The 24,157-nt window shown below is 40.4% G+C and overlaps 1 protein-coding gene and 1 long non-coding RNA gene across 4 annotated transcripts in view; one reads left to right on the top strand and one right to left on the bottom strand.

Annotated features, from left to right (window-relative positions):
* LOC113464201 (uncharacterized) overlaps positions 1-24,157 on the top strand; it is a 110,528-nt gene that overhangs the window by 64,024 nt on the left and 22,347 nt on the right. The window lies entirely within an intron of this gene.
* LOC108624086 (uncharacterized) overlaps positions 4,335-24,157 on the bottom strand; it is a 39,284-nt gene continuing 19,461 nt past the window's right edge. The window contains exons 2-5 of one of the 2 annotated variants that reach the window (XM_018023132.2): positions 11,106-11,428; positions 10,466-10,677; positions 6,169-6,512; positions 4,335-5,714 (exon numbers count right to left, since the gene is read on the bottom strand). In XM_018023132.2, coding sequence (XP_017878621.1) covers positions 5,591-5,714; positions 6,169-6,512; positions 10,466-10,677; positions 11,106-11,427 — 1,002 coding nt within the window. In that variant the 5' untranslated portion in view covers position 11,428 and the 3' untranslated portion in view covers positions 4,335-5,590. Of the gene's footprint in view, positions 5,715-6,168; positions 6,513-8,655; positions 8,868-9,295; positions 9,640-10,465; positions 10,678-11,105; positions 11,429-24,157 lie in introns of those variants that run through there. The other variant, XM_018023131.2, reaches the window with a different exon arrangement.

Genomic DNA, 24,157 nt, shown 5'->3' on the forward strand with positions numbered 1-24,157 from the left:
AATAAGATCACACCGTGATGAGAAAAATATTTTCCATGATGAAATAACGTTGCTACGAGATTATCACTGTAGATACTTATTTTCCTCTTACTTTTTTAATTTACAACGCTAATCGTTTAAGTAATTCTGTATGGAAACATTTATCCATCGTGACGTTTCACTTCCGTTCACATCCCCTTGCAGTTGCGAGGTTCTTAACAAAACTGACCCTTGTTAGAAAAAAGTTAGATTATGATTTACGATGTATAAGCTCTTTAATTACATAAATTGTGAAAATGTGTGTGTAAATGATAAAAAAATGAAATCTATAGAAGACAAGAATTTACGATACCGGATTACTTTTTTCTCAAAAAGGACAAAATTTAGAAGCACCGTTTGTTAAGAATCCCTGCAATCGTTTTCACCTTTAGTTACACATTAACATTGAAAACGCACTGTTAAATACAACTGCACTCTAGATCGTTCCGTTCGTTTCCGTCGAATCAGAACGTACTGCTTCGACGATAAGATTTCCTCTGTGCAACATTGAGACAAAGATAGGCGATTCGGTAAAAAATGAAATGAACTTTCTGATGTACGAACAAAACAGGAAACTAGATAAAGTAATTTAACAGAACGTCGATACAGGCGTTGAGAAAACACTTGGATCGATGGAAAAACCATTTGATCTCGATTTCACACACGCTGATACATTGTGATCATATTAAATGATCGAAATGATCGACACGAATCAACAGCGTTCGTGCGTCGAAAGAACCTATGCATTTTTAGAAGTTTCGCGCTCTTTGGCAGTCCTGGGTTCCATCCCTCTGCGGTTATTTTTCGGTGGAAGCCACGATGCTTCGTTAAGGTATCGTCGCTTACATTTATTATCGCTCGAACGATAGACTGTGTGCGCTTAGACGTACATACATACATGTAACATCTGAAATTATGTGTTGTTCCTGCCACGTCGCGAGTCAGTGACTGACGCACAGAACAAATTAACCCTATACATATAATGTTCGTAAAGTATTTCATTCCGTACGATCGCGTCGTAATTAATCAATGCTAATAAGAGCAACTGTTCTTCACGCCTCCCCCTCTGGTCTCGTTAGTGTCTCTCCAGTCTGAAGAGTATCGAGAACAGAGGGAAACAACTCGAAAGAGGATTAAACTGTGCATTCGCAGTTGATACAGTAGCACGCGGAAATTTGAACGTTTACTAGGTTTGGAGAAGCACCACCAATTCTAATCTACACGATCGTTTCTCTTTTTTACAACATCAAACTTTCCGTCTCGTTTCGACTCGTCCGGGGACAGTCGCTTACGTTTGCCACGAATTTGAACGTATTAAGGCATGTATCCGCATCCGTTTATATCATTATGAACGGGCAAACGTCGCTTCATTGGATACCAAACGTTCGTGAGCAGAGTACGAATGGTACGTATGCAACGATGAGATAATGCGAGATATAACACGGGCGGATACTCACCTTCATAATGGCGCATACGTTTATTATTTTGCAACATAATTTCCATAACTACAGAACAGTGTTATTATAATTTCGTTATCATTTCGCCGGTATTAATTTTACAGCGCGATTATTCGCGATTCGATGCCGGAAGCGTGAATTATTAATCCCCGGAGCGGTGCGCGAATTCGAGACGCGTGAAAAACACATTATCTCCTCCGTGCACGTGTAAGTGTATACTCGCTGTTTGCGGGTCATAATCGATCGGGTAAACAGCGTGGGTTGTTAGGAATATTGGAAGTATTATTCGGTGGAGTTTCCGAATCGGAACCTACATCGTCCTACGTACGGAGGTTCACGAGTCGTTATCAACTTACGTGTAAATTTTGTAGCAAACCGATTGTGCAGTAGATCTGCTAAATGCGTGTATCCTTCTACAGTGTTCGTGATTTTAATTGAAAGTCGAATTTTCGTAAAAACAAACGAGATCAGAGACTTTGTTTTATACATTCTCGATATTCTTGAGATTGCCTTTAAAGCACGTTTAACACCCGACGTAAAACGCTAATTGTGGAAACCTGGGATCGCGCAACAGCTCGAGTATACATTAGATCCTCGCGAAACGATGACAGTTATTATTATGTACAATAATGAGTAACGTTTTCATGAGTCCTCAACGAATATCGTGCGTCTGCCTCGGTTCCATTAAACGTACTTACGATCCACGGGAATGCCGTCATTAAACTTTTTAACGAGCTCCGGAAAATTATCGCGATCTTCTGAAACGAATTGAAAACGGCTACAGAAACCTCAGGGTAGAAATACTGAGTCGAGTTTTGCTTCAGAATAAATCGAGACCGTCCGCTAAAAAATAATTTCTCTAAAGAGAATTTGAGTATTGAAAGTTCGAAGCATATTAATATTTGACGGCTGCATCCCGTACCATGTCAGATATTTACAATTATGGTCGTATCGGGGCAGAACATGGAAGTGTTTAAGACTCGACAGACACAAGAGTATCCTTGGCTCCTTAAATTACGCTGACTCGGAATCAGAACGCCGTTCTACACAGGTGCCATTAAACGTGTTCGCGACACCTTCTCTCGTATTTCCTTTTTCTCACTTTACAACAGCGATTTGTTACATGCTACTTTCTGCTTTGTATGTCGTTAGGACAGGCTAAAATTCGTAATTAAACGAATACTAAATATTACTTAATTACTGTGTCTTCCTATCCGTCTAATTACAGCACGTTGAGTGGCTCGATCAATCTGTTCGTTATTTATCATTAACTCACCACGATTAAATAACGAAGACAATTAGTAGTGACGACGAGTCTCGTGTCGTTAAACGCGTCGAAGCAATCCGCGCAGAACAAATTGACACCTCGATCTTTTTAACTGATATTCCTACGTACAGTCAGGGTCGAATGTACGTTTGCAAAAGCAAAATTCATTGAATATTTATGCAATTTTCTTTCGTAAATTACACGTAATTATGTTTTGTATGTGATTTCACGTACCCTTATATCTTAAGCTTTTGAGACACTTAGTGGACACATTTAATGGATGAATCTCATGCCTCGCTTCGCAATGTATAGCTGTAGTTGTCAGACACAGAAAAGGTCCTATGCAATTTCCTCCACACTCCACTCGTTAAGAAATATTTCATGATGGACGAAATGATTAATCGATTACTCTTGAAGTATTCGACGTAGAAAAAAATTGTATGCGACAATGCATTCAATTAATAAACTTAAGAGTAAAACTAAAATAAAATTTTCGCTTCGAATTGCGCCTGGGCAATTAACATCCTTGCCACTAATCAGTGTGTCAACATTTATCAACGCGCTCATCGACGATGTGCTTGAATTTAGTATGGCGTACGATTAACATTTACTTCGACGACATTTGTTTCACTATCTTAAGCACGCGGAATCGTGTTTCAAATTTTACGATTACGTAACGATTTTACACTTACACGTATTATATATACAACAATAAAGAACGAAGTGTCTCTCTACTAGCTATAGAAATTTATAATCTCTGGTATTTCTTTGCTTGTTAAACACACACATAGTACATCCTTAACTCGATGCGACAGTTAATTTACGATATATTCGTAGACGTGTTAAATGTTCCATTGAAAGAAACGTAATTTACGAAAAGATGAAAGTTATACGCTCTTCGATGAAGCGAAGAAGAAGCGTTTCCAAGAAATATTAGAAATCTTTGGAAAATTACCTAAACGATCTTTTATATTAGTTTTGTAGAACACAGTAGAACACAGTATTTGATTTGATCAAAGTATACCCGAAAAGATTTCATTGAATCGCGATGAACATGTAAATCCGCTCTCTCAGAGCTCGTTCTTAAAATATGTGTCATTAACGCGTAAAGATTTAAAAGTATCGCGATTACGAAGATTGAGATGAATCCAGCATCAGGCTTGCTCTTCTATTCCAAAGTCTATTTAAAAGCGATCTGTTCTAAATACTGAACGCGAACTTAAGAACTCATTTGGATAAACAATTCGACGCGACGCGTCGATCGATGCGGAAAATCGTGTCTGCGTTACGTTTCTGTACAAATCTTGATACGCGGAAATCAAGATACGTGTATTATGTACAGACATAAAAATGGTAGAAAAAATAGAACCTCTATCATCACTGAACAGCAGTAGAAAACCAAAAGATTAAAACGCTACCAGTCTGCAAAATTAGGCCTGCGCCAGATCATTATACGTATTCAGAACCCACTGCGTCATCCTTTTTTTTTTTAGTTTCTAATTAAATCTATACTTCTTAGGTACATTTCGTTTCTACGTACGTAAATAGTCTCAAAATCATAAAAAAAAATACATAAGAAAAATTAGAACCAGTGAAACGTGTTTGTTTTTATGTTTCGTTAGGCGTACAGAGAACCTGGTCCAGCCAGGGAGGATGAAGGCAATGCGAAATATCCATTTTACGGCTTGCTCAAGCAAACTGAAATGAAACGTTGAGAATGCGTCTTGCTTATATTAGATCCGTTCTGATCTAATAAAAATCAAATTACGTAGTTCTGAAGCTGTACGTTATTACTAGACTGCGGATTATGTAAATTAAAGCTCTCACGATGTCAATTTGAAAAACGAAATTTATCTCGAGATTTCTTCTTACCCTCCGAAAATAATAATGTGTACTTAGTACTTGTAATTCATTTTCTTACACATTACATAAATTCCAGATGTCTGTTTCATATCGAATTTTTCAGCAAATGCATGAAATCTGCAGTCTAGTAATTACTTACGATTCGCGAGTAACAAATCGAGTCATTCGTTACACTGAGCCCAGGAATTATCCCGTTGAATAAAAATAACGTTCGAACGACAGAACAGTTCGTGACAGTATATCTCTGCTCGAAGAAAGGATTCATGCGAGCAACGTCGAACTTCGAATGTCCACCGGGATATTCATTTGAAGAGAGGCTCGAAATAAGAATTCCGAAGGAACTGATTTCATCAAAAGAGGGTCACGATTCGCGAGGAACGTCGAAAGTTACCCGCGTGTTTTTAGCATTTTCATCCGCTCGGAAAACGTCGAAGTCTTCGCGGTCACGCGAAACTTTCCCTCTGGCCCGAAGTACGCAGCCAGGGCCGGGTGGATCGAACGTGCTCGGAAAACTTGGACGAAACCTCCGACGACTTTTGCGCGTCAGACAATTTCCAAAGTAGCTACCGAGCTATCGTAGCCCTGAAAAAAAATTTTCCTCGAACTTTCGAAATCCTTACCAGTGAATCGTCGTGCAATTCGTTTTTTCTCTCCGTGGGAAAGTTACACTTAATTATCGGTTCGTCCGTAAAGTTTCGCCCTCCTAATTGTGCTCCCGAGGAGGAGGAAAGTTTCGTGGGAGAGGGAGTGGGACGAGTGCTGAGAGGAAGGGACGAAAATCGATTACGTTATATCAAAGTCGCGGAAGATTTGTCGCGTGGAACTGTCGTCGGGCTTCATTGCGTCCACAATGAGATTTCTTCTTCCCGAACGGTCATGGAAAGGCTCTCACGACGTCCTCTCAAGTATGACGATTTACTTCGGAAAAATCCACGGAATTCTCCCTCTCCGTCCACCTTCTGTTTCGTTCCCCTTAGATTCCTCTTTACATCAGGCTGCATCCGGCGTTTTCAAACGCGGACAGCAGTGCAGTCGTTTCCATACAGAACGCACCGTCGTCGTACATTGTGGCGATTCTCTGCTGCTGAACACGGCTAGCGCTTTGTGATCTGAAATATCACATAGTAAAAAGATAATTCTCAACCGAGAATGAAACTGTTTAATTACAGTTTCATTAACAAACTTTAGAGATGTTCTCAATGTACAAGAATTCAATTTGATGAAATACTTAAGAATTTATTGTATTACAGCAACAATATTCGACGAGTTTGTCCGGATTAATAGATAAGTACAAGGAGATGCAGAATTTTATCAGTAGTTTTCAGAATGTCGGTTAGCGTGAAAGATAATTGAATAAGTTTCGAACCGAGAGGTACGAACTGAAGGAGATAGTATTATACTATTATAACTTGCAACCCGTGTTGATAGTTTAACTTCAGATTAACCTGTTACAACGCTACGATTTAGTTATTTTTCAACTTTTTCGATAGAAGAAGTTGTAGGATTAATAAGGAATGAAAAACGAAATGTGCTATTTTTCAATTAGTTCATGGAAAAACTGACCTGGGAGGCATGGAGTCACGCGTTCTTTGATGCATCCTGACTTGCTGCTCCCTGGACGCTTGCTGATTCGAGAGGTAATTATTATCGCGTAAGACGTCTCCTTGGTGATTATGACGATAATGACCAGCGCTCGGCCTCTCGCTGCTTTGAGACAGCGACAACTGTGCCAGATGCTCTCGCAGCTCTGGTTGACTGGCCAGCATCTCGCGACGTGTTTGCACATTCAACATCGCGGGCGTAGTCGTGCTAGTGTCTGACCACGGCGGAGGTGGCGTGTGCGATCGAGTAATCATTGCGTACTTGGCGTGACACAGATATTCCTCGTAAGTCGGCGGTAAACCAGACTGAAGTCAAACAATGAACAAGTAAAACAAACGTTACTAAGGAATTTCCAATTCTTAACATTTCAAATAAAATCTTTTAGAAGGTGGAGTATAAGTTTGGTCCCTGTTTTTCTTTTATATCTGAAATTAATGGTATCAGGTATTTGTCGCTCATTCATTTTCTGATCCGAAATATTATCAATTTCTTTTAGAGTATCAATACATCTTCTGTTGCGATATTAATCTTTGTACGTTTCAAATTTCCCACTTGTTTATCGATAGGTATTATTCTCGTTAACGAGAATTTGGCATTAATTGTTTTACTCTGTTGCGGTAGATATCCATCTTGTGGGGTGGGTGGAGATTGCATCGAAACACAGGGCGGAACGCAATCGAGAACAGTGCTATAATACGTTTATAGCTCGGTGAAAATCGAAGAACTTTCGTTAGATTCCAGTTACGCGTAGTCATTGGTAGAAGTTCGAAATCTGTTTGCAACGAAGCTCTGAGAACTTAATTAATTTTCATTAACGAGAAAAGCTCAGGGAACTGCGTTCTCTGAAACGCCAATAAGATTTATGAACACACTTTCTTCGTATTATTTATTATCTTCTTAAAAGCTGATCGAATACGTGTCGTTCTTCGTTCGGAAAAATTAAAAAATCAAGGCCAGTCATTTCAAAACATTGTCGAGTAGACAGAGGATGTTAAACTCAATCTGATCAGATAGAGCGGCGTGACAGCCGATAAAACTCAGCGAAACTCCAAGTGTCCCGGTGTCGTTACCGGGACTTTGAAGTGGGTCAACACCGGTGGTGGTGGAACTATGCTTTTCGCAATGGGTGACCGCGAGACGTGGTACGAAAATTTATATGACGCCCGGGCGCCGCCGAAACTCTATTTCAAAATCCGCATGGCTCCCGAGCAAGAAGTATCTCTTCAAGGGATCGTATTTTCCGTTGTTTTCGACCCTCGTTGTACCATTTTGTTTTAAATCAAGGATATTCCCGACGGTCACAAGAGTCTCCCTTGCTCTTTTCTCATGTTAACTACGTCTAGGGATCCGAGGAGGTTGATTATTCGCATAATCGAATATTCAGCAAACGGGGACTCGAGTCAACGGTTTTGAATATTCAAGCATTAATTTTCCTGTCACCGGATTATACATACATACGTATATATACCCCGTGCGGAAATACTCCCGCGCCTTTCTCATCAAAAATTCAAGTTCGATAAAATGCCCGAAACGATAAACCGCAGCCTCGTTCTACTTTTGAATATTCTTCGTCCATAGATGACTGCGAAAGTGGAATGGATCGGTGGATCATATAAAAGGAAAAAATTTTCTCGTAATTATCGAAGAATTAGAACGGTTTCGCCGTCATCGATTGTACGGATTGCACCGGTCTGCGGTTGTTTTAATTCCGTATATCGGAATCCTGGATGTGTAAAAAATTTTTCCTCTGAATCCTTGACCTTCTCGCCACAATTGAACGTCGCGATCAATTTCAAATATTGAAATTTCGACAATCACACGAACTTCATTGACGGTCAATTAAACGTAACGATTTCTTTTGAAGTGAAATTTCCAGCTTCTCTCTACTGCTGCCATTAATTAGTAGCCGAAGCAATTAGTCAGGTCGTGTACAGGTAACCCACGCTGCCGTGGCACGCGAATAGTTGACCGGGATCCGGTGTCTAACAAGTCGTACGTATCTACGAGCGATGGACGTTTGCTACCACGGGATTGCTATCCTATCTGCTGTCTGACTAGGACGGACCATTACTACTTAGCAGTTAAATCCTCATCGTTGCTCTCGGAACGGTGAATGGCTTCTAATTTCGCCACGCTGTCGATACAATACCTCTCCCTGGTACACGTTAAGTACCAATCAATCTGGTATAACCTGCCGCCATGAACTTTTATAGTGGCACAAGCGGTATTGTGATTTTTTATGGAGAACCGAACGCTATTCGACAGAGTAATAAAATTTTATTATAGGCGTATAAAGAGTGAGCCAGTAGCGTAATCGAGGTCAGTTGACTAATATACTGCCAGATGTGTTTGTCCGAGTTGATCGGAAAGGTTACCTATCGTTTTCGTCTGTTATCCCGTTTGAAAATCTATTTCCGACGGAAAGGCTAGGTAATAATAATCCTTTACCTGCCACGTTTTCGAAATGGCCACGTCGTAGGTGGGCGGCGGCGATACCATCGAAGGAATGGCATAAACCGGTTGCGATCTACTTTGAGTGTTTAATTGACTATTTCCGGTTTCGTTAGCGCTCGCGTTCGGCGTGTCTGGTATGGTCGCGTACAACGCCTCCGGTATAACGTTCTCACGAATACCACCACCAACTATGCACGAGCCGCAATCTGTAACAGAAGTCCAGTGCAAATTAAATTACAAAACAATTTGATCTTCATCTAATTGAATTGCGGCTAAAATTAATTACGGAACTTAGGAACGGTTCAGAATGTTCAACCGTAATATACTGCGTCCATCATAACGACTGAATAAGATAGTCGGGTTGATTCCCAGATATTTAGTACCAAATAGAATCAAGGAGAAATTCCACATATAAAAATTCATATTACCGTTAAATGAATGCATCCTTGCATTCTAATAAATTAGAATCTATTTCTATCATACTTTATAACAAAATCAGTAATCAATGGATAATTTTAAAAGATATTTCTTATTAATTCACTCTGTACAAGCAAGAATATGTATCATATGCAGGAAATAATAATTTTCATAAGAATAGCAGATTATAAATGATTAAGTTCAAATTTTGGCTGACCTATGTAAGTATAATGGGACTCCGCTCTGTCGGCGCTTCTCGTTCGTCTCGAGTGATTTAATCGCTTCTCGTGTTTGCTGCTCTTGCTGACCGGTCTTGCTTGTTCGGCCACCGAACTACTGCTCCCAGTTTCGAAACTTCTGCTCTTGGACGCGCGAGCATCCTCCTGTAAATGCTGTTTCTTAGCCGGTCGGCCATCCGGCTTGGCGCTCTTCGATTTCGGTATCCTACTCGTCAACTTCCTCGAAGACAACGCGCCGTTTCGCAATTTTGGCAAGTCGACCACGACTCCGCAGCCGCAGAGCGCGTTTTCATTAGGCATTCTGCGAAACAGTTAAAATTCACTTAGAAAATTAATTATAAATGATATTAATGTGGTTGGGATGAATATCTCTTGATCAGGTGTACACAAGATTTAATAATCAGATGTACATATAACCGTGCCTGAAGTGAAACTTTTAATTACATTTAGAATTTTAATTATGATTATAAAATACGAATTGGCACGGTGCGTATGATTCGAAATAGAAGATCGTCGATTGTACGACCTCGCCTACGTATCATCTCGCATTCAACTTTAATTTAGTTATCATTTCATTTATTAATACGTGAACAATAATCGTGGAATATAACGGAAGCATGCATCTTGTGTACAGGTAACCCACGCTGCCGTGGCACGCGAATAGTTGACCGGGATCCGGTGTCTAACAAGTCGTACGTATCTACGAGCGATGGACGTTTGCTACCACGGGATTGCTATCCTATCTGCTGTCTGACTAGGACGGACCATTACTACTTAGCAGTTAAATCCTCATCGTTGCTCTCGGAACGGTGAATGGCTTCTAATTTCGCCACGCTGTCGATACAATACCTCTCCCTGGTACACGTTAAGTACCAATCAATCTGGTATAACCTGCCGCCATGAACTTTTATAGTGGCACAAGCGGTATTGTGATTTTTTATGGAGAACCGAACGCTATTCGACAGAGTAATAAAATTTTATTATAGGCGTATAAAGAGTGAGCCAGTAGCGTAATCGAGGTCAGTTGACTAATATACTGCCAGATGTGTTTGTCCGAGTTGATCGGAAAGGTTACCTATCGTTTTCGTCTGTTATCCCGTTTGAAAATCTATTTCCGACGGAAAGGCTAGGTAATAATAATCCTTTACCTGCCACGTTTTCGAAATGGCCACGTCGTAGGTGGGCGGCGGCGATACCATCGAAGGAATGGCATAAACCGGTTGCGATCTACTTTGAGTGTTTAATTGACTATTTCCGGTTTCGTTAGCGCTCGCGTTCGGCGTGTCTGGTATGGTCGCGTACAACGCCTCCGGTATAACGTTCTCACGAATACCACCACCAACTATGCACGAGCCGCAATCTGTAACAGAAGTCCAGTGCAAATTAAATTACAAAACAATTTGATCTTCATCTAATTGAATTGCGGCTAAAATTAATTACGGAACTTAGGAACGGTTCAGAATGTTCAACCGTAATATACTGCGTCCATCATAACGACTGAATAAGATAGTCGGGTTGATTCCCAGATATTTAGTACCAAATAGAATCAAGGAGAAATTCCACATATAAAAATTCATATTACCGTTAAATGAATGCATCCTTGCATTCTAATAAATTAGAATCTATTTCTATCATACTTTATAACAAAATCAGTAATCAATGGATAATTTTAAAAGATATTTCTTATTAATTCACTCTGTACAAGCAAGAATACGTATGATATGCAGGAAATAATAATTTTCATAAGAATAGCAGATTATAAATGATTAAGTTCAAATTTTGGCTGACCTATGTAAGTATAATGGGACTCCGCTCTGTCGGCGCTTCTCGTTCGTCTCGAGTGATTTAATCGCTTCTCGTGTTTGCTGCTCTTGCTGACCGGTCTTGCTTGTTCGGCCACCGAACTACTGCTCCCAGTTTCGAAACTTCTGCTCTTGGACGCGCGAGCATCCTCCTGTAAATGCTGTTTCTTAGCCGGTCGGCCATCCGGCTTGGCGCTCTTCGATTTCGGTATCCTACTCGTCAACTTCCTCGAAGACAACGCGCCGTTTCGCAATTTTGGCAAGTCGACCACGACTCCGCAGCCGCAGAGCGCGTTTTCATTAGGCATTCTGCGAAACAGTTAAAATTCACTTAGAAAATTAATTATAAATGATATTAATGTGGTTGGGATGAATATCTCTTGATCAGGTGTACACAAGATTTAATAATCAGATGTACGTATGACCGTGCCTGAAGTGAAACTTTTAATTACATTTAGAATTTTAATTATGATTATAAAATACGAATTGGCACGGTGCGTATGATTCGAAATAGAAGATCGTCGATTGTACGACCTCGCCTACGTATCATCTCGCATTCAACTTTAATTTAGTTATCATTTCATTTATTAATACGTGAACAATAATCGTGGAATATAACGGAAGCATGCATCTAAAATTGAAGCATGCCTGCACCAAAATCTCTGGCGGAGAAATTATCGGCTGTGTGTACGAAACCACGAACGATTTGAGGGAATCGAGCCAAACTAAATGGTATTTCCTCTAAAACGGTGATATCGTTCAACGAATGCCTGACATCCACACTCTCGGCGGGTAACGCCGCTCGATAATCGGTCGAAATAACATTTCGTGGAATCGCGTTATCCGAGCCTACGCAGCACGCTGGGTACCATTAATATCGTAACCCGTAATGGCCACTAATTAGGATCACATTGTAAACCATTTGGTCGGCCGACGCCAGATGTTCGACGTTCTATTAGGCAAACTCATTAGGTTCTAGAGCGTCTTGCCTTTGATGTAATTATTCGACTGGTAGACGATGGTAAACCACTAAACGATATTGCAGAATTATTTCTCGTCTGTAATAACCTTTTATAAAAAAGCAAGTTGAATACACGATCGTTTATACATGTGTACAATGGGAAGCAAACAATTTTTTCGAGAATACAATTACAATTGTGCAGACCTGCAGTTACAATAGGTTGGTACTCGGTGAAAATAAAAATGTTTTTTCCAGGAATCACTTTTATACACATTTGCATTTACTGCGATTATTCGAGAATGGTTGTCTATATTCTGTCACTTTCAATCACATATTCATGCTACGCTCAGATCGAAATCCCATCACAAAACTTCCCGGATTTCAATTTTTGTTTTCGGTTTTCCATTCAGTTTCACATTTACATCGATCAATATGTTTCGATTCATTCATCCTACATTCACAGGCTGAAAATTCTCGACTTTTTCCATATTATATATAATCTTGAAGTATAAGCATTAATATACGAACGAATCAATCCTATTTGGAATCATATTTCTGTGACATATCGCAGAGGCACGAATACGATTCTCGAGATTTTCTCGAAAGTCGAAATGAACTCCTTGTGTTACAAGCTCGATCCGATTCGAAGTTTCGCGGATGAAGCGGTGAATCAATAATATAATCAATCTCCATGGAACGTTAGTTATTCGATTTGTGGAAGCGAGCCTCATTAAGCTCACGAGACAGCTTCGCGACGTTTTACTTGCACAGCACGGGCTTTAATGCAAAGAGACTTAAAGCCATGATTTAATCGTAATCTGAAGGAAAAAGGAGTCGTTTTTATGTCTGTCCTCGGCTTTGTCAGCGTCTCGCCTCAGAACAATGGTTCCGATCCTCCTACAATGCTTTGGGCCTTCGACCCCTTTTCCGTTAATTTGTCTTTGAACGACAGACCCGGCGACGCGCCAGTGTCGAAGCGTTATCACGAGTTCTCCAGGCCTCTGTGAAATATTCTGAAGTTCTAAACGAAACGAGTCGGCCAGAAATTTCGCGAGCCCTTTGTCGTTCCCACCCCGACCTCCAACAGTCCAGAACGACATTAGATACTCTGAAAATTCTGAGAGGGAAGCCTTTCTCCTCCTCCTTTTTGCCGTGAATTTCGCTTCGTTTCTGGTTTTGAGCAGCCACTCGTCAGGGGAAAATGTCTCGATTGCCACGCGACATCGATAACATCCCTCGCTCTTGGCAAGATCCAATTTTCAGGTCGTCGTCGATTCGAAAGGGATACACCTCTTTTCCGGATCCTTGTACACGTTTTTTGTCCCCTTCCCCCGAAAGGTTCGAAGGGTGCTACAACAGGCCACCCTGGCTTCAGGCCTCTTGTCTCTTGCCCCATTTCCCCGGAGAAATGGATTTCAAACTTGTTTACGGAATACATTCTCGGCTTTCAAAGTTATTTAACTGACAAATTTTTACTAAGTTATTACTATATCGCCTTTTCATTTTTTTCCAATACTTTATGCCAATTTTTCATCCAGGATTCTTCTCAATAGAAATTTTATATTAAATATCGACTGGTTTTACTATATTAACGAAGTTTCACGAAGGCGAGCTAGTTCCCAGTTGAACTTTGTTGTATACTCTGTTTTATATTCATAACTCGCTTAAAAATTTTGAGTTAATTTCAGATAATGAAGAAATATTGCTTTAAATATGATTAAACTAGATCAAAATATAAACTCGTCGATCGTACAATTACTCCAAAAGGTTATTGTTCTTTAAATTATGAACGTACCAATGAAAAATAATTTTAATTCGGTGCATACGTTCCTTATGTGNCTATAGAAATACAAAATAAATAGATTATAAATGTGAAACAGAGTGCATTCTTCTAGTTAATCTATTGAGCGTATTTTTAACAATGTTCTTTTTGTATTATGTTCAGTTTTAATTAGCGCGTCTAATTAATAACGTTATACCCGGGGCTGGTATAAATTCAACTTTCTGCGCGCTGGCTGTAGCTAACACGATCGCAATTAGCTTGTATTGTCAATCGCATCATGTTTCGCGGCTACGAAACATTGGGAAATTAGGATTACATAATTGGAATCGCGTGCGGTACTACATATAATATTGCAGTGCGAAATTGCAGCAGCAGTTAAATTGCAGTATTTTGTTTCGACTAAAATGAAGTAATCACGGTTGAAAAGAAAATTTAATCAGTATTTGACCAACTTATTTCATTAAATATGCTGAAGGCTCTCTCTTGGAAGCAATTTCATCGACGAATATGAAAAATAAATCTGCTGTAAAAACAGAGAAAAATACGTCAAAGACCGAGCGCCTATGCTTATGTTAAAACGAAGTAGTCGAAATATCCGTCTGTTTCAATTAAAAGTAATTCTCTCCAGGATGGAATCGGTGAAATGTCTATGTCATGATATAATCTCGGGTGGACCCGTCATATCGAAGATGAGGAGAAATCGTTGCACGGAAATTAAATTACGTGGACCAGCGTTGCTGGACGAGCTCCCAGGGGCCCGTTAGTGAAGTTTCGAGAACGAATAGCGTACATACAACTGTTATTATTCAGAACCCATTATTATTCATCCGCACTTCGCTACGCTTCCGGTTGCCACTGTTTCCGCCGTTCCCCGTAAATTAACTAACGACCAGACTAAAACCAATTTATTTGTTTTTGATCGTTCCGGAAAAAGACATGAACGCTCCTTAAAGTGGTTCTATTAAAATTCTGAAGTCGAGTTAATTTTATTTCACGATACTTGAACAAATATAATAATTTCAATGGACAATGAATATCCTTTAAAGCAGTAATTGTTAACATTCTCTGAAGAAGCTTCAGTAATTCTGTCACGTACATGTTTTTCTTCATATCGTTTCACTTTCTTAGTTGTAAGAAGTTAATTGCTGTTACGTCGGAGTTTAATCATACGAATAATTTCTAAACGCCAATGAGAGATTAGTACGTAGCTGTCGAGCAGCTCGGGAAGCAGTTATACGTCAAAAGACTAATTAATTATCGAGCTTAATGACTTAGTTCTATCGTCGACGCTTTCGTGAAGGAATTGTTAGGATTGAGGATCGAACGACACGGTTGATTAGAGTTCGTAAGATAAGCAATTTATTAATGTGATAAACAGCGCTCTCGCCCTTCGGAGCCAAGAAGCGAAGAAGCGTCGCAGGGATCGCTTCCGGTGCGACTACGGCAGGCCTCGAAGCATCGAAACTCCGTGTAATTACGCGACTAACTAATGGTCGAATTTAATTAGGAACCGCCTCAGGTCTGTTCGTTATATCGTCTCAGGTGAACTAGCGATCTCTCGCTCTCCATGCTCTACAATTTCTTTTTCCTCTCGTGCTTCGTTCCATTCGCCGGCTTTATTAATCCGAAAATCGACGCACCCGTTATTTGGTTGAGGTTTTGCATAAGTTAATTGGCAACGGGATTACGTATCCTGTGGCAACAGATGTATCGAAAGGAATAGAAGATCGAAGGATATCAACGGTGATGCGAACGAACGTGAGGAAGAGAAAAAACCGGGGCGTAATTCAAAGTGCATAGGATGCATGAAATTGAAGAATCAGTTCTAGGAAATCTTAAATTCCCTGTCTTCATTTTTATTTCACTAAATGAGATATACTGTTTATGATATATTATTTCCTCTTCCCATAAGTAATTTCCATTTCATTCAAATGGTAACGGCAAATAAATTGGTTTGAGAAGTAGATAATGGAAGTTGGGAACTGTCGAATCGGAGTAGAATCGAATACTGGCATTGTTGGACCGAGCTATAGTAGAACAAAGGATGATTAAGCAAACAGTGCTGAATGCGAACGGTTGGCCGGGTAGAAAGTGACCGTACTTAAGACAAATAATTTCAGTTCCCTACTGCGGAGTTCTTTCATTTGATTTTTGAGTTTTACGCCGTCGGCATCGGAATTTTCGGGTCAGTTAAATTTTAGGTCACCGGTTATTCACGTTTCGGGTCACCTGCTCTTTCCCTTCTTATTTCACCGCGTTTAATATCCCCTACATTTTTACCGTCGATCGTAACGGATGATGTTCATTAATCAAACGTTTCTTGCTCGCGTGAGAATGACTTTCTATCATATTTTATGTACGATCGAACACTTACGTCCCATTAAGTAGATTCGAAGCAGTTTTTCTTCTTGAAGACATCTATTTTATACAGTCGATGTAAGAAGAAAGCGTGTAGTCGTCGGTTCGAACGAGAAATTCGTAGAGATTTATTTACTACGAAACATGTTCACATAAAGCTGTGTATATATTGTTAAAAATTCAAAGAGTATAATTTTCTTAAATTTGAAAACATGACCTGTAATGAGAATATCGGGCGAAGTTTTCGATCCGGAATATCTGTCCTTGGAAAAATCATCGAGCCAGGAGGATATTAAGCTTTACGCTGGCCTCGTTATTGGAATATGGAAATCTGCGCGTTAAAAGCGGGGCATCGAAACGGTTCGCGGGGCGATGCATCCGCGTTTTCCACGCTTTGTTACCTGCTTTTCATTATGGATCGGGTATCCGTCGGCTCGACCCGCCTAGACCTAGAGTCGAGGAATAATGGGGCACGCGCATGACTATATCGCTGTAGATCATGTGTAATTGGTAAACCACGATCGGTGTTCGAAAAATTAGGTCGCCAGGATCCTGCTGGTAGAAGTGTTTTAATTAGGCGATACAGAATGGCATCGACCACACTCGTTTCCAACTGTACATCTCTGATTTTCTGTACGAAGTATGGTACAACAGTCTCTTGATGTAAAAATTCCTCCACATTTTCGCAATTGCAGAAGTTACGCAGTAGGTAAATAATGTAAAAAATTGGTTGCAATAAAAAAATATTTTAAACACATTAAAGGTGAATTTAATATTCTCATATTTTTTCTTTGGATTATATGATAATACCAATACAGAAATTACAGAACCGCTATTCGGGTTTAATGAACGTATAATCTTAATTAAACGAGGCGTTATTAAGATTACACAGGAATCGATGGAAAGACGGGCGGGAACGCGTGATGCAGGAAGTAATATCGGTGGATCGTGTCGACAAAATGAAAAGTTATTGCGGTTCCTATTATTACGAGTGCTCATCGTGCGGTAGAGCAACGCCTTGCAATAAAACTGAAATTAAGTGGGTTTTAAAGGCGAAACTGAGATTACTTCGTTCCGCAATCGCCGACGATTTCATCTCGCTGCCACTTTCCGTGTGCGTGCGTTAAGAATTTCTTTTAAACAAGAAAATTCTCAACCCTCAAGTAAAATCTATTATACCTTAAAAGCTATCATTAAAGGGAATCGCTTTAGCGTTAAAAGCTATCGTCGAAGGAAATTTCGTTAATCGATCTATTTCACAGCGCTATCGCTACTGATTTTGAATAAATAATAAAGGAGTTAATGAATCGTTTATTAAGTTACTTAATTATATCGGTAGAAAATTTGATCGGATGAAATTTCACCGTATGATTTATATAACGCGCGGATTAATTAAACGATTTTTATCCTGCTGACTGATGGCAGAGAATTAATTCACTTTAGCCGCGGCGGAGATTTTAAGGGAGCAAGTCGTATTGCCGAGGAACAGCCAATTGGGAACCGGAAGACGGGCTCCCGGGTTTCCACGAGCAAGGGAAACGCGATGCGACTTTACGGAGGGGCAGAGGAGATCAAGATTAATTCCTGAGAAATCCGCTACTATGTACGTGCTCCGTAGATTTTCCTCGAGCAAATCCCCGCGACTGCAGCGCATGACTAGGATTAATTATATTGGAGGTCTTTGCCGCTGGCTGGATGATACAGTAGGAGTTGCAGATGCTTACTTACTATTGATTGAACCGTCGATAATGTTGGTGACACGCGAAGGGACGCGAATTAATTGAGGGGAGTCGGATTAATAACTTTCCTTTCATCCCTTATAAATCCGGATCGCGTGTTCTTAGAACGAAATCGAATGAAGGACGAATATGTCCACGTGTTTCATTTATATTTTCTATAATTTCTTTATAAATTATTACAGTTGTATATTAACACATCTATCCGACATCGTACAACTTGAATCTTTGTACCAACACCGTTTCATGACACGTGCAAAAATTAAACAGTCTCAATGCGTATCCAAACAACGACTCACAATTAGTTCGGTTATGTTAAGAAGTTGATTATAAATTGCTTTTCAAAAACACACGTGCACTGTTCTTTCCTTAAAACAACTTTGCGTTCTTTCAATGGACGGTTTGCTGTTTTAACGCTCCTACCTCGCTTTTGTTTGCTGCCATTCGTTCTGTTTCATTTGTATCGATTTGTTTGTGTTCACAAATGTTCCGTGAAAACAAGCGATACATGGCCGCGGAGGAAAGCCGGGAAATTAGAGTCTGCATGCGTAGCTCTGGAAACTTTCGGCGGCCGTGCCCATACTTCCCCGTTGCTACCTCGACAGTTAGTCATTTATTCAAAGCAGTTTCAAACTATGTTTGCATTTGCGTGGGATAACGCGATTAAAACGTAGATCGAGAGCAAGCTAACAGAATTCAATGCACATTCCTACCTATTGCTCTTTCGCCTTATCGTATTATCATTGCGGTAGCTCAGCGATGGTAAAGGATAACGCGAATCGTTGATGCTAACAATCAGACCGGGAGCGAATTGAGTCTCGAGCGAAAACTGTGAAACGCATTTTGGAAAGTTTCTAGCCACGGCCACTGTGCCGTCGTGATAACGAGAGCAATTCTACCGAGGTTTCTCCATCATCTTGCATAAATAGGCAGTGGGAATAAATTTAAAAAGTAAATTTCTGTGTATAAACGTAATTGCATTTCGAACTTAGCAATCTATTACAGACGCTTATGCAAATTCGTATTTTTATAAATATAATCAATGAAATGAAAGGCATCTAAACATTTGTGCCCTGTAAATTTTACTTCACTTTGGATATTTTGTATTCCTTTACGTGCATCCTGTGGTTCTTTAGATTGTTCAAACTTCCCATAAACACATAAATATCCGTGATTGTAGTTTGAGAACTCGGAAGAACGAAAGCAAGTCGCGACAGCCGGAAGGGCCGCGTGAATTCCACGGAATTTAACGCTCGACGGGCTTTTTTGCTTAAGAGCCTGTCACTCATCCGTCTTCTTTCTTTCCAACCGCGGGCAGAAGCCCGAAAACGTAGCCTCGCTCTGGTTGGGCTCGCGTCGCGACACGTTTTATTACTAGAGCTTATTAGGTTACCGGATTCATCTCTGGCCGGGTAGATGGATATATAACTAGGGAAGGATGAGGAGGAAAAACGCGGGTGGCGGGCGGCTGGTCGGGGGTTGTTAGAGGACGAGAAAAGGGAGTAACGGAAGGTAGGAGAAGAGGACGCGGAGCAGGTGAATCCGGGTCACGCCGGGCTAGGAACCAGTGACACCGAATCCGACCGCCCGGCCACCCTTTCACGAACTGGGTCACGTTTCACCGTTATACCTTCCTTCGATCGCGATTCCCATCGTATCCGATCATTTCGAACGAGCGATCTCCTCGTTCCTACTTCTGCGCTCGTCCAGCTTTGAACCTCGCCAAATATAATATTCAACTTCGCCGAATAACTTGTGCGCGCTTAATACCAAAAGCGCGACGCTGCACCTTTATCGGATATTCGCTACTTCTCGCACGGTTGCCTCAGGTACATTGTACATTCTCTTTCGCATCCTTGGCACTCACACACACGCTCAGATACTCGTACTACATATTTTGTCACAATAAGTAATAAAATAAGTAAGCTTCACAAAGTGGACTTTAAATGAATATAAATATTTTTGTGTACTTTTTATACGTCGATTCGAATGTAGCAGATATCGGTGGATAAAATTTTTTAATGAATTAATTCCTATGCTATTACTGTTATATCGCTACGCGGAACGACGGGTCGCGTTAATTGCTCGGGGTTCCCGCGATTTCGAATTCCTTTTCCACGTTGTCCCGCCGGGGTTGACCGAACGAGACCGTAAAGCTCGGCTATACGTCGACTGAAAAAGCTCCGAACGGGACGGGGGGAGCGGTAAGTGGAGTAGGACGTCATTAAAACTTGCCGACGGGAAGTCGTTCACCGAGCGCGCGAGAAAGAATTCCGGCTTGTACCGTCTCGGTCAGTCAGCGAGGATTTCCCTCGAAAATGCTAATCCCCAGCCATTTCCAGTCGGAACTTTTTTTACTCCACTCTCGGAGCTTGTTTATCTCGCTACTAGAATTTCGAAGGAACTAATTTCGTCCGAACTATGAAAGGAGTCACGAAAGACCGTTCTCGATACCGCTTTGAATCGCAGTTTTTCAAGTCGCAACGGTCGTTTGCTTTTTAAAGGTTCTTTCAGCGTCTGGTGTCGTTTTAAACTGACGTAAGCGGCTTTGTGAATTTACTCAATTTTATAAACGAACATTTTAATAAACGAATATTTATACGATCTCCTGCAAAGCCTCCCCTTTGTTGAGGGCAACGGTAGAGAAAGCGAATTTAATATAAGTGGTTGGCTAAAAATTTCATCTCTGCGCCCGTAATTTACTTGACTTTAAAGCGGTTAGCAACGGCTAACAGTAAACGAGTATTTATTATCCTCGGAGCGATCCAGTAGTTATTAAAATTTGGCTAGACGGGAAAATTTCTTTCTCTAGACTGAAAGAGGATTCCGCTCGAGCTCCCATTCCATAAATGGACAAAGTGGCCGTGGTTCGCATGAGAACTGGAAATAGGATCGACAAAGGAAAGGATCACGACGGATGGAAGCTCTCTATATGAGAGCGAAAAAAGCGGTCGTGGATATAGCGGTGATCACGTTTTTGATATATAGTCGAGAGTTTTCTCGGGGAAAACGATACCGTGCACTTGAGGGAAGGACGAGGTGTTGGGATATTGTGCTACCAAAGAATGAAAGATGAGATCAGAAACCGAATGAGGATTCGAACCTCGTATGTAAAGCTTAGCCAATGTTCAACATGTTTTGATCATATTAGATCTTTAACAGAAATTGCAGACTGCTGGTTTTTATGCAAAATAAAACATTTGCGATGTCAATTTAAAGAATCAAATCTAAATAAGAATTCGTTTGCAAATGGTAGTATGCATTTTACTTTTAGCGTTTTATATGACTGGACATTATGAGCAATTTTAGTGTTCAGTTTAATCGTAATTTTTTACTACGATAAATTATGCTAGATTAACTTATGATAATTAGAATAAAGAACACCAGCGCTCGCAAATCTAATTAGATTATGAAATAAATTCAACGTGAGTAATAAAAACGGGGACGGAGGCAAGCCTGTCGGAACAGAACGCTTCCTTCATTTTTTCTCAAGTTTAATAATGCACAACACGGAGGAATTTGTAATTTCCGCGTTTACCCAAATGCACGTAGAACAGGAGCGCCGGCGAATCCTATCAAAATTAAATACACGTCAAAGCTTTCTCGTCGTCGAGTAAAATTATTCTTGGCGCTGGCTGCCATCTCCTCGCGTTCCTTCAGTTTTACACTCACTTTACCTTCTCTTTATGTCTCGCTCGCCTCCTTCTTTCCCTCCCTTTGTTTAACGCGTCATTTTTTCCGCGACCTGCGTGAATTCTTTATGCGCTACGCACGATGAAACACGACGCGACGCCGCGGCATGGTAATGTCATTTATTGTATGCCGTAATAACACGGGCAAAAAATACATATAAATGAACAATATAAAAATGAATATAAATGAACATCGAAATTATGAATCCGTCTAAAAATTAAAAACGCTGTTTAATATGTAGAATTATATGTAACAATCTACATAATTTCTCTTCTGTTTGAACGTAATTAAGAGAGTCACTGATAAGTTTCAGTCTTTTACTAAAAAAAAAAAGAAACATTAATTTTATTCATCTATCTATTCTCCTTTTATTATTTTTTTATCAGTCTCCAAAAGCTGGAGGAATTGTATGACCAAATCATTGGCAAATGTAGAAATTGTCTGAGGAATATTAATTAGAATTTATGTACCATCTCGTGACTTCTTGTCACGTTCTACTTGTTAGGCAGCCCATTGTCTGATACCATCAGCCTAATCATCTATTATTCCATACCGCTCGTCTGACTGCACAGTGACGCGTTCTACTGTTCTGCCTTCTTACCATCAATTGTCAGAAACCGCGGCGTGCCGGTTTCCTTCTGCTCGTCTGGTCTGGGCGTTTCCCTCGTTCTACCGCTGCCCGACCATGCGCGGTCTTACACCACTTTAGCCTCGTGTCCCCGACACGAGATATTCTATCTACCTAGCTCCTTATTGTTCGCGAATTTAGCTCGCTTATTCGATCGCGTGTGTTCCATTTCTCCGGTTGCATTTAGATCAAACGAGTAAATCCATGTTGTTTCATCACAAAAGAAGAATTCAAACGATACCAACGATATTTCGTCCAATCGATGATTTCGCAGCAAAAAGGGTGCACCTTTATTATTAGCGCTTTCTTTTAATTACGATTTTTACGTATCTAAAAATTCTACATCGTCTGATAACGATTGACTGATTTATTGCACCTACTACTGCAGTTTCGTGTAAAAAGAAATGCTCCAGATTGCAAATAGCCAAACAACTTCTTAACCCTTTAACTACTACCATTTGCTTTTCAATGAATGTGCTATTTTAATGTTAAAAGGAATGATTCTATAAATAGTTTTTTATCATTCATTCGAAGTTAGTAATAATAGAACATTCTTGTCACGTTTCCAATTGTCAGTAATACAATTTTGTTGAAGTAAAGGAAGAGGACGAATTGCGCTCGGGTATTTTAGACGAATTCTTCCATGTCGCTCTTATGCACAAAGTAAGAAAGAGCCGCGATGATAGAAAAGATTCGCAAAGGGAAATAAATTGTTTGGTGAGTGGAAAGCTGTTTCCGTTAGCCGCTCAAAGCATGTCTAACTGCGTGGCTCCTTTTACAACGGACTGTATCACGTAACGCAACTCCCTAGTAAGATCCTTATATAAGAAACGTGCAATTCTGCTTGCGAATTCTTCCCCTTTTTAGGCACGGGTCTCGTTTAGCGAGGAAAACGGATAACTGGCAGCCATGCCGGCGGTTTTCACTCTAGAGTTTGAAACTTGAGCAAAAGTTGTTGCTGTTACTTATTTCGTTCGCTTACTCGCGACTTGGATAACTCGTTGTCCTGTTCGTTACGTGACATCACGATTTATCAGGAATATTCGATTGAATTCCCTTTTCAATAAAGTAAAAGCTGGCTAATTGAAAAAAGATCGATTCAGATTAAGAAAAACGTACAACGAAAAACGAAACGTGAAAGGAGAAAAGAACGAACATCCCAGACGTTCCGTCGAGCCGCGACGACGGATCGGGGTCAGGTTTTTCCACTCTTTTCACCTGAAAAACACGAATTATAAAACTTGTCACTGAACACGAGAAAAATGAAATTTTATCTAGGAAAGAGGTAACGGAGTGTTGCATACGAATCCGCGTAAAATTGTAGTTTTAGCATAACACCATTTGTTTGCGTTTAACTGAAAATTAGTATTTAACCCTTGGCACTCCGCGTGTTTTTGTATCACTGCTTACCAGCAACTCTGGCACATTTTTCCAGTGTAAGCATGTTAAAAACAGTTGGCTCAGCAGCGGAGCCATTAGAGTTACCGAATAAATGAGCGATGTCTCTGTACGTGAGCCAACTGAGCGCTAAGGGTTAATAAATGTGTATGAAAATCGGCCAATGAGATCGACCGTTATCGCGTTGCTTCGAAATTCAATACAGTGTTCGCGGAGATCCATACGCTTCTAATGAATGGAACGTGGGTGAAGAAAAAAACGAAAGGAATGCAAAAATGAGCAGAGAGCGGAATATCGACGGGACGAGATCGAAGTAATCAATTCAGTCCTGGCTAATCGGTTGAGTTATCGAGTCAGCGACTCGATGATCGGACATTGTTTAGACCGGCACGCGCACTGCCTCGTTACAGCGTCGACAATTGCGGCGAAACGAAATTGTGGTTCGCTGTTGTTCCATGGAATCCGCTCGATACGGTTCGCG

This window comes from Ceratina calcarata, unplaced genomic scaffold (genome assembly GCF_001652005.2).
Source record: "Ceratina calcarata isolate Rehan_Ccalc_2016 unplaced genomic scaffold, ASM165200v1 scaffold297.2, whole genome shotgun sequence".
NCBI classification, from domain to species: Eukaryota; Metazoa; Arthropoda; class Insecta; order Hymenoptera; family Apidae; genus Ceratina; species Ceratina calcarata.